General features: G+C 38.7%; 2 protein-coding genes across 2 annotated transcripts; both read left to right on the forward strand.

Moving 5' to 3' along the window:
• Positions 1–6730: 6730 nt before the first annotated feature.
• Positions 6731–7516, forward strand: LOC136271447 (uncharacterized protein PF3D7_1120000-like). The gene has a single exon (XM_066071498.1). The coding sequence runs from the start codon at positions 6731–6733 to the stop codon at positions 7514–7516; it is 786 nt and encodes a 261-aa protein (XP_065927570.1).
• A 705-nt stretch (positions 7517–8221) lies between these two features.
• Positions 8222–10902, forward strand: LOC136271450 (uncharacterized). The gene is made up of 2 exons (XM_066071507.1): positions 8222–9719; positions 9806–10902. The coding sequence occupies exons 1-2, from the start codon at positions 8222–8224 to the stop codon at positions 10900–10902; spliced, it is 2595 nt and encodes an 864-aa protein (XP_065927579.1).
• Positions 10903–11868: the final 966 nt, after the last annotated feature.

Consider the following 11868-nt stretch of genomic DNA (forward strand, 5'->3'; position numbering starts at 1 on the left):
TGAACACAATAAATTTGAAAAAAATACAATTTCTTGAATCTTTATATACAATATTATATTACAGAAGTATGAGATATAGTTTAGAATTTCATATTGCTGTAAATATATATTACATTTTATAGACATATTATGAAAAATACTTATAGCAAAAAAAAAAGAAAAAAAATTCATATATATGAAAAAAAATTTGATTGAATTTTATCATAATAACACTGAATACTTTGGAATAAACATGTGTAGCAAATCAATTTCTGTAAGGGAAGTGATGTAGGGGTGATTGAGTTTGTTGTTACAATGATGGGAGAGCTGTTGGGAATAAACAGGAGATGTGAAAGAGTTTTATTAATGGTTGATTATATAGTGGACGGTTTAAGTACTGTGCAATAGTGTAAATTTTATTGTGTGTTTGTGTTTGAAGGATGTGTTGTTTCTTAAGCTGAGGGTATTAGAATGTACTTTCAATACATCGGTTAACGAAAAATTAAAGTTCTGTTTATTCTCTTTTTTTTCACAAAAATTTTCACATCAAGTAATAAAACTAACGATACTAAAAAATAGAGACGTCATATAATTGGCCCCAACAAATCAAATTTCCACTGTGTTTAGAAAGCTTATAAAAAGTATTGAACTTAAATATATGCATTAACAATGATTAAGACTATAGCAATTACATGTAAGTAATTAGCTTACCTGGAAAATTTCCCGTTTCGGCCACACTTTTTAAAACAGATTTTCAAAGTGTGCAAAACACTAACAAACCCTCCGAATCGTGTTTTAAAGACTGAAGTATAATGAATTTCCTGGTTTGTGTCAGAGTAGGTTCAGGTTCATGTTGGGGTTAAAAGTGATTTTAATGTTGGGATTGTAATAAAAGACTAAATCTTATGTTGTGAACACAAATTACTATATCCTTTCCTTCTTAATGTAATCATGTTTAACCTATGTTTTAGTAAATCATTCACCAGTACTTCATGTATATAATATGTTACTTAAGTTTTAAAAAATCCATGGAGAGAGAGAGAGAGAGAGAGAGAGAGAGAGAGACTAACTTGACTAAAGGATCACTTGTATAGAACAAAAGAATAGACCTATAGGGCTTGTATTGGTTTCTGCCGATTTCCGTTCCATTTCTAGAATTTAAACCTAAACAGTAAAATCTAAGGTTCTATAGTTTTCATAATGTATAGTGATTGAAAAAAAGTTTCACAGTCGTTGTCTGAGCATTGTGAGTTATGGACGTTTTTTGTTTTTACATTATTATCTGTATATTTTATTTTAAGTTTCTTTCTATAATAAGACACTGTACTTTTTATGCGTTTATTTACAACCAGGAACATATTAGCAACTATCGATAGACGTGCGTGATGCGATTTCAAAGGTTGTTTTATGCATCAATTATCTTTTATTCTATTGGAAACATCAACATATATCCTTCCAAAAATAAGGAATGTGTTATATTACTTCATTTCTGTATAGGATTTTAATTACGATGATTAAATTATCACATATGCCGTGTCGACAATGACGTTAAAATTGGGTATGTATTTTCCTTTTATCTCATTCAGTTTTGCTTTATATTAAGGTATACTTACGGTTGATTGCTATCAGTTCAGTACATACTTTTTCATAAAATTTATTAATTTCTTCAATTTTAAGTGCAAATAGGCATTAAATGAAGAAAATCGGAGTAAAACACAAAATGCACATTCCTGTGTAAAAAAAAATATACCAACAGCTGGGATCGAACCAAGAAAAAAAAAGAAAAAAATCCAAAACATTTGATTTGCGGCAAGTGACAGCGGTGAAATCAAATGAGCTATTCTGACCTTAGAGACGTAATTAACACGTATTATACAAATCACTATAATACAAATACAGGTCACACTCGATGGCTCGAACTTCGATCTCTCGAAGTTTTTGATCTCGCGAAGTAAAACATGGGTCCCATCACTGGTGTCTGAGGTCAGGACCCCCCCCCCCCCCCCCCCGGTTTATACCCCCGGGGTAGTTGACGCTTTTTGATAGAAATTCCTATAATGTCATGTACACAACATGTTCCAGATCAAATATCTGGTTGCAGGTTGGGGTTGTTTTAAATGAATATTAAGGTATGCCACTCAGCTAAGTAACTGTAACGTAAGTAAACCTTTGTCACATTTGAACGATAACATCCGAGAAAATCGATTTAATTCTATTGGCGCGCAAAAGACTCCATGGAGGGGCAGCCTAAACGAATCATACCAGACAAGACCCTTAAGCACAATCAAGACTAGCCTTATCCAGCGGGGGATAGTGATGCATCTCTCAATGCAGAGGAAACTCGGATGCCCTGGTAGGACGACACGTTAAACGAGGTAGGATGCATGCTCTTCTCTACTTTGCAATGATACTGATCCTCAATGCATCAGACACTGAACAAAATACAGGCCTAAGAACTCCCAAATATCCATGTCAAATATGCAGTAAAGCAGTCACATGGAAACAGCGAGGAGTAGCTTGCGACGACTGTGAAAAGTGGTTTCACGCCGATTGCATGCATATGTCTACCCCAGTATATATGGCACTGAATAACATCTCGTGGCATTGTACAGTACCGATCAGACCCAACCTAACAGAAAGTAAACCCCAACTAAACCCTAGGTTTACTTTCTCGGTTTAGAGTGGACCCAGAGTGGACACAGAGAGTAAACCCCGATCAGAAGTATACCCTGAAAGCCGACGCTACATGTGTATCCGGAATATACAAGGGGCAGGAATCACAGGCAGTAGGATGATAAGATTAAAAACGGGTCTGCTTCACACTTCAGTGCGTATAGTTGACTCCAAAAGCAATTCTCTAGTAAACCCAAAGTCAACCCCGAGTAAACCCAAAGTAAACCCGGAGTGGACCTAAATTTTCAAAAAGTAAACCCAAAGTAAACCCAGAAAGTAAACCCGGGGTTTAGTTGGGATTTACTTTGGTGTTAGGTTGGGTCTGATCGGTACTGTACCAACTGTGGAATGCCTAATTTCACACCCAGTCTGTTTGAATCATGAGCACACATAACAGCTTCTCAACCGTGAATTCTAACCACATCAGTAACATCTCTACACACAGTCCAGGGCCACTCACATCATGCTCTTCATCTTCTAATCCAATCAAGAGGAACAAACCACACTCACAACAACATAAAATCATTATCATTAACTTCCAAAGTATTAGAAACAAAAAGGAAGAAGTCATGAATCTCATAGAACAAGCAGACCCAAGCATCATCATGGGCACATAAACATGGCTAAATCCATCAATATGTTGTGCAGAAATACCCCCCCCCCCCCCAAATTATGAAGTCATCAGAAAAGATAGACATGATGGGTATGGTGAAGTTCTACTAGCCATCAAAAAGGGCTTCATCATAGACTCAGTCAGGACATCAACACTACATCAGAAGCTGTCTTTGCAAAATTACACCCAAGTAAAAACTTTGTGACACAACCCAAAGTCTCTATAACAACAACAGAAATGCTGTATTCTGGATAGGAGGGGATATGAACCTGCCTGACATAAATTGGACAGATGTATCCATCAAAGGGAACCATGTTAGTTCAGCAATCAAACTGAAATTCTTAGACAACTTGCAGAATTGTGGCTTGGAACAGATATTGACCTTCCCTACTCTACTAGGTCATTGGATGTACCGGTATTCCTATCAAACAGACCAAGTCTCGTCAACCGATGCCCCCATACCGGGTTTATCAGATCATTATGCAGTTTTTGTTAAAACACCAGCTGTGGCAAATTGCGGAGAACCTGTAAAACGTAAGATCTATCTATGGAAGAAAGCAGATGAAAATAAGATGAAGTCAGAAATCATTGAATTCAAAAAGCAGTTCCTTAACAAATATGTCTCTTCATCGCCGATAGAGGAAACGTGGAATTCCATCAGTACCATACTCTGTATGATCCTCGAATCTTCGGTACCATCAAAGATGACAAGCAGCAGATTTAAACAACCATGGATAAACCGAGAGATAAAAGCTCTGTCACGGAGAAAGAAGAGACAATTCAACAAGGCAAAATCAACTAAACATTCTGTCACAAATCAGCATCTACCGGTATTATATTTTTTCTTTATATATTAGTATCCTGTAGGGTATAGTGAGCTGCAGTGTGTGTGCCAGGGTTTCATTTCTTTGTAAGTGCAGAGCAATTACTTGTTATTTATCTCATATGTAAGTGTTATATGCAGACTAATTAAACATCACAGTGATAATAACAACCGTTGTCAGTTGTGCATACGAGCATATAATACTTCACTATATATTCCCTGATATAAAATGAGATAGAACAACTTAACTAGTATTCCGCGGTTTCCACAAAACAATAAACATATCAAAGGAAGGCAAAACAGGCAAAAAAGTTTTCTGGTGTCCCAAGTCTCCATCACGGGCATGTAGAATAGTATAAGATGCCATACAGTGAGGAAATGGACGAGATGTGTAGAAATGGCATGGCGCGAGACAGTGGCGGACAGGTATTACCACGGCGATGGACTGCCAGAAACTGGATTAGGACCTTATTAAAGCTGCCTGGTCCGATTTTTTTCCATACAAATCATTTATCTCAGGAAGTTATGGACTGTCTCCTATTTACACCAGCAGAATCAGTCTCCTTTCAAAGTTAGAAATATTCAAAGTAAGTAAAAAATAATTTCTTTTTGGGCAAACGAAAAAACAAACCAAAATGCATCACGGGAATGTTTAGAAAAGGAAACCGCTTGGTTTCGTCCCCCGAATGATTGAGGTTATTCAACCTGCATGCTATGCATCGATTGTAAAGAAAGTAGACTTCAGAAATATTAGCGAACAAAACGTACACATGTTTATTTGTAATTTGTCTGATCATTTCGACCCTTATTTAAAGCGATGTCAAAGTTGTAATACAATCATACCCGTCTTGTTGTCAGTGGTGAAATTTGACATGAGGCGAAATAACGCGGTAACTTTTAATGTCGTTTGTTTTGATAGCAAATTTTGTACGTATTTTTCTTCATTGAAATTTGGCATATTTGACTGGAAAAACTACCTCAATGTCTATTATTATACATATGCTAAGCATGCCATCGTTTAAAAGCATGCATAAAAATTGATGTAAAATCGGACCAAACAAATAAACATATTCTGAGTTACATGATTAATATATCTTACATAAACATAGGCTAAGTTACACGGACTTAAATATAACATTATGGCAACAACAGCACGCCATACAACAGCACGAAACCTCAGCAAATACGAACACTGCATAACGTTAAGAGTATCACACTACTGAAAGCTGACATGAATTCATAAATACGCATTATTTCCCTTTTATCTCCGACTACCGCCATATTAGCTGTCGATTTCTTTTGTCCTGCTCATCGCTACACACCCCCTATATAAAGCCGAGACCGTTTTTCATGCTTCACCGCATTTAGGAATTTCATATACACGTTACCTTGGACGAAAAGAGGTGTAAAAACGCGTTTTGAACAGGCAAGATATATCCAATAAGCGACGAAACAAGACAGACTGAAATCCAGGCGCAGATACCTCAAAAATTCCTCGACAATTGTAGACCGTTTTCCTTTGTATGTTATAACATCGCACATGCGCAAACCACGCACTGTGGCAGATCGAGCAATGTCAATTATCGCATGGATTTTTAGAAACGGAGCGTTTTTGCAGGAACGGATAGAAACGTTGTTACTTTCTTGGATTTATTATTATTTAGCTACTGTGTTGGATGTGGTGCCGCCGGGGTTTTCAAAAAGATGCCGACGGTATGCACTCTGTATGAACGACACACGTGTTCGATGTGCATCCGAAATAAGGCAGTACAGTCTGTGCAAAATAATACGGGTACCTCTTTTCAAAGAATAAATATATTTTGTATTTCATTGATTGTTGTTTTCTTTATTCTTTATTACTACATTTTACTACAATGTGTTGTTCATGCATTTAGAAGTCCGTGCAACATGAATGCCTCGATCGGAAAGCAACCGACCGTAACTTTTGTGCTGTAATCAAACAAGAGTTATGCCCCTTTTTTGTCTTTGTTGTACGAGTTATCTAATGTTTTTGTATTTTGGAACTCTTCATATTTTCGTTGATCCAACGTTTTACCAAGTAGATATGCACGCGGGGCTCCACCTTCGTTTCCTTGATTTATGCTATCCTAGCCTGCTCAAAATGTAAGACTGATTATATAAACTCATAGTTATGAATATCCCTGTGTCTTAGATTGCTTTTTATGTGTAAATCAACTATATTTAATCGAACACGGTTTAATACTTTAATCGATACTTTGGCGGCCATATTTAAATGTGCTATTTCTGTATATTTAGTATCAACAATTTGTTTTAAAAGTTTGTGGTATATTAATAGATCTTGAATTTATTAAGTTTTCTTAATATGTAATTTCTCTCTATTAACTCTTAAAGATAGCTTTCTAGAATATATATGCATGTGACTGTGTGTGTATTGTATGACATGGTATTGTAATGGTGTCTTTATTTGTGTTTTATTTTTTGTTACAGCCTTTTACCATATGTTGGCACACGCTTTATCAATAAAACTTAGAAGGTATTGCTTTCTATGGTTAACTTAGCTGTTCTTCTAATAGCACAGTAAAAGGATTTACCAGGTTAATGGATCCATTGAAACTCACATTACCCCATAAGTACACAGTGTGTTACAGTCAGCTTGAAAAATGTCAGCAGATAAACAAGAAGATAAGTCAGCAGACAAAGAAGAAAGAGAAGTTAAACGTGAAATTAAGTTTACAGAGAAAGGTTTAGAGAACGTTGAAACATTGTGTAAGGAAAATGGAAAACTTATAAACAGAGCCTGGAATTCTGTTGAAGATTCTATTCTTAGTATACAAGATAGTGAGAAAGATGTGAAATCTTTACGAAAACTGGACAATGACATTCGTGTTGTGTTTGAAGAATATACCGAAAGAGTCAATGTGTATGGAGAATGTTTACGCAGAGTTAATAATGAACTTGCAAGAAAAGAAGAAGAGAAACTGAAAGCATATTATACAAGAGCGTCACAACTTGTAGAAAACGCTTTAGAAGAAATAAAGAATTTAAGAATGGACATTGTGGAAAATGCATCACATATTTCTACTACTTCAAGTTCAGAAAGAAGAAGAAGAGGAGAGCGGAAATTAGAATACCTGAAGAAGGAAGCAGAACTTCAGAAAGAAAAGCTGAAATTAGAACAAGAAGAAATTACCCACAAAGCGGAAGCAGCAAGAAAGAAACAAGAAGTAGAGATAAATCTGAATCTACTCAAACAAGAAAGTGCTGTGATGATGGATGAAGAGGACGAAGAGGATGATGTGTCGTTATCTGTTACAACAGACAATAGAAAGGACCGAACTAGAAGATACGTTGAAAACTTGAACCCACATGATAATGACATTGAACATGAAGATGCAGACCTTCGTACTCCGATTCCTGCCGAAACTGTTCCAATTCCCACACCTTGATCGCCCGTCTTATATCCAGCGACAACATTTTGCAGACAATAGTGCAGCTCATTTTCCTGTTGATCCTCCATCAAATACAGTTGATATACAGAACCCTCAAACCCAGATGTCATCTGCAGACTCACATTTGTCAGAGTTGACATTATTCCTCATGCGAAAACAGCTTGTTCCAGAAAGATTCTCTAATTTCGACGATAAAGTTGAATCGTATAATTCTTGGAAATCTTCATTTCAAAGCATTGTGGCTGAACTAAAAGTGTCAAAATTTGAAGAGCTTGAATTGTTCGTAAACCGTCTCTCAGGAAGGTCGAAGGAAGTGGCCACCAGGATCCGTAATGCCAACCCTGGTGATGCCGACCGTACTGTCAAACTGATATGGGAACGATTAAACGAGATGTATGGTAGACCTGAACTGATTGAGTCTTCGCTGCGTTCACAATTTGAGAACTTTCGACAAATAGGTTCGAGTGAAAATAGTAGACTATACGACTTACTGAACATTTAATCAAGATTGAATCGTTGAAAACAAACCCCCAGTTTGCCACAAGCTTAGCCTCTTATTATTCATCTTCAGGAGTGAACCCCATTATCAGCAAGTTACCTTACAGCCTCCAAGAAAAGTGGATCACTAGAGCATCTGCCCACAAAAGAACAAATCAAGTCCCATTTCCACCCTTTTCCTTTTTTATTACTTTTCTCAAGGAAATGTGTGCTATAAGAAATGACCCTGCATTTGTGTATAGCAGACCAGCAGTTCCTGCTAATAAGAACAGACATGTACGTACTCCTATGGTGCAAAGTCGTAAATCAGAGGTGACTGAACCTGGACGAGTTGATCTGAACCGGTGTCCTTATCACAAGGCTGATCACAGCATACATGACTGTTATGGTTTTCATGCAAAGCCACTTACTGAGAGAAAAAACTTTTTACAAAGCAGAAACATTTGCACAAGATGTTGTTTGTCAACCCAACACTTACCTGAGGACTGTCAAGTGAGAATTCAGTGCCAGATCTGCGGGAATTCCAACCACGCCACAGCACTACATGTGGATAAAGTTTCATCTTGGAGCCCAAGCTTTTATGGCGGGGAGGGAATTCGCAACTCCTTTACACAACCACACTCCTCTGGACCTGGCCAAGCAAACTTGCCTTCAACGTCCAAGGTTTCGACAAGTAGTACTGTGACAACAAAGTGTACCACTTTCTGCGGGGACAGATTCCAAGGAAAATCTTGCAGCAAAACCTTTCTTGTGGATGTGTTTCATGAAAACAACTCGAACAATGTGCATCGTATTTATGTGATCGTGGACGATCAGTGCAATCAGACACTTGCTTCACCCGAACTGTTAGATGTCCTGAATATCTCTAGTGTACCTACCAAATTCACCCTAACTACATGTTCAGGAAAGACAGCTATGTATGGAAGAAATGTTCTCGGACTCAAAGTGCGATCTATTGACAAGACCGTTACTTTAGACCTTCCATCTACTCTCGAATGTGAGGACATACCTAACGATTTATCTGAAATCCCAACACCGGAGATTGCAGAATCCTATCATCATCTTAGTGTTATCACATCAAAGATTCCTGAGTTTGATCCAGACTCAAAAGTTCACTTACTGATTGGCAGAGATCTACTGGAAGCCCATCATGTTGAAGAGCAAATCCTTGGACCCCGAGGAGCACCGTTCGCACAGAAACTAATACTTGGTTGGGCAATTATTGGCGAATTCTGTCTTGGGAGGATTCATCAGAGAACGTCCCTTAACGTGAAGAAAGTCTCAGTTTTGAATGACGGTAGAGTGACATGCAATGAACTTTGTCCAAATCATTTGCATATCAAAGAACAGATTTCAACTTCTAACAGTTTAGTTTGTGCCCGTGACTTTCGGGGTGATAATGTATTCACAAAGACGCCTGACGATGACCAAGTTGGTTTATCAGTTGAGGATCATTTGTTCCTTAAGCTTACGGACAAAACTTTCAAGAAGGACGAGGAAGGTTATTGGACAGCCCCTCTACCCTTTAGACAACTTCCTGAATACTTACCCAACAACAAACCACAAGCATTTCACCGAGCCCAGATACTGCATTCAAACTTGCAAAGAGATTCTGTTAAGAGAGAACAGTTCGTGACATTCATGCGTAAAGTACTGGACAGTGGAGCAGCAGAAGTTGCCCCTTCGTCTTCAAATGCAGTTTGTTGGTATCTACCGTTATTTGGAGTTCGCCACCCGAGAAAGCCCGAACAAATCAGAGGTGTTTTGATTCATCTGCTGTTCATGAAGGTATCTCGCTCAACAGCCTTCTTATGTCTGGCCCAGACATGGTTAACAGCCTATTAGGATTCCTTCTTCGCTTCAGGAAGGATGAAGTGGCAATTACTGTGGACCTTGAACAAATGTTCTACTGTTTTCGGGTGGATGAGGACTATCGTGACTTCCTACGTTTTTATTGGTACAGAGAGAATGATCCTGACGACACCCTTGTTGAATACAGAATGCGTGCGCACGTATTTGGCAATAGTCCATCACCTGCCATAGCAACTTACGGAATCCGCAAGACAGTAGAGAATGCTGATGAAGATGTGAAGGACTTTGTGAATCGTAACTTTTATGTTGACGACGGACTCATTTCCTTGCCTGATGAAGCCAGCGCTATCGACCTCATGAAATGCACCAAGTCCGTCATGAAGTCAGAAGGTAGATTAAAACTACACAAAATTACCTCTAATAAACTGGCAGTGATGGAAGCATTTGATCCAAGTGACCATGGTGAACAACTCAAGGAGTTTGACGACGACGATTTGGTCCATAGAAGCCTTGTTCTCTGTTGGAACCTGAAAGATGAATTTAGATTTACAGTGCCAGTGAAGGAAAAGCCATTCACTCGACGTGGTCTATTGTCAACGGTGAATAGTTTATTAGACCCCATAAGATTTATAACACCCATTACTATAAGTGGACAGATCCTCCTTCGAGAAGCAACACCCCCTGGTGTAGACTGGGATGATCCCTTACCCTCGAGTTACCTTCAGAAGTGGACGGAGTGGCAGTCTTCACTTCAGAGCTTAAAAGAAGTCGCCATACCACAGATGTTATTGCACATGTCTGTGAGCCTAGCCAAGACTACTGAAGTTCATATATTTTGCGACGCATCTGAAAAAGCTATTGGAGCATCAGCATATATTAAAGTGGAAGATGACCAAGGCCGCAACAGCGTTAGTTTCTTGATGGGCAAGGGCAAGCTAGCCCCACCTAGAGGTCACACTATTCCACGCTTAGAGCTCTGTGGAGCTGTTCTGGCAACAGAACTTGCAGAAATAATATCCATACAGCTAGACATATCATTGGACTCTATGCATTATTACACAGACTACAGCTAGACATATCATTGGACTCTATGCATTATTACACAGACAGCAAAGTTGTGTTAGGATATATCAGCAATCGTACTCGTCGTTTTTATACGTATGTGAGTAATAGAGTATACCGCAAATCTCCACTGCTGATCAATGGAAGTATGTTCCTACGGACAAGAATCCTGCTGATTCCTGCACCAGGTGTATCACTTCAGTCATTGATATCATGCAGCTTCCTTGGATAATTGGCCCACAGTGGTTATGCAATACAAATACATCAGACTGCACTGGTACCTCGGAGTATTTTCCACTCATTGAACCTGATTATGATGCGGAAGTTAGGCCACTGATAAAAAAGATCACCACCAACAATCTTCCCACGGTGCCTGCTTGTCACGGAACAAAGCGCTTTGAGCGTTTTTCTAGCTGGAAGTCTCTGGTTTCTGCAATCGCATCTCTTCAACGCATTGTTCGGAATCGACGTGATGGATATCATGACACCAAACCCATTAGCCAGTGTGATGCCCTCAGAAAAGCTGAGATTCTCATTCTGAAGGAAACTCAGCAAGAACACTTTACTACAGACATTAAATGCCTGGCCAATGATAAACCTCTGGCAGAGAACAGCAGTATTGATACACTTTCACCCTATCTTGATGAGAATGGGCTACTTCGTGTTGGAGGCAGGATCAATCGAGCAGCCGGACAAATACCTGCAAGAGAAGTCAACCCTATTATCCTACCTAAAGCTAGCCACATTTCCACCTTACTTATTCGTCACTTTCATGAACAAACCAAGCATCAAGGAAGACTTATTACGGAAGGAGCTCTGCGCACAGGATGATATTGGCTCATTGGCGCCAAACGATTGATTTCCTCTCTCATACACAAGTGCATGACTTGTCGTAAACTAAGACGCAGTTTTGAAAACCAGAAAATGGCTGTTGTTCCTACAGACAGGATAACCCCAGGACCCCTCTTTACATCAGT

Source organism: Magallana gigas, chromosome 2, assembly GCF_963853765.1.
Source record: "Magallana gigas chromosome 2, xbMagGiga1.1, whole genome shotgun sequence".
In the NCBI taxonomy this organism is placed as follows: Eukaryota; Metazoa; Mollusca; class Bivalvia; order Ostreida; family Ostreidae; genus Magallana; species Magallana gigas.

What these genes read in the sequence shown, in the direction of transcription:
- LOC136271447 (XM_066071498.1), top strand. Translation starts at nt 6,731, where the DNA reads ATGTCAGCAGATAAACAAGAAGATAAGTCAGCAGACAAAGAAGAAAGA.
- LOC136271450 (XM_066071507.1), top strand. Translation starts at nt 8,222, where the DNA reads ATGTGTGCTATAAGAAATGACCCTGCATTTGTGTATAGCAGACCAGCA. An exon ending in TTCGTCTTCAAATGCAGTTT is followed by an intron (nt 9,720 to 9,805) that starts GTTGGTATCTAC and finishes CTGTTCATGAAG; the next exon opens with GTATCTCGCTCAACAGCCTT.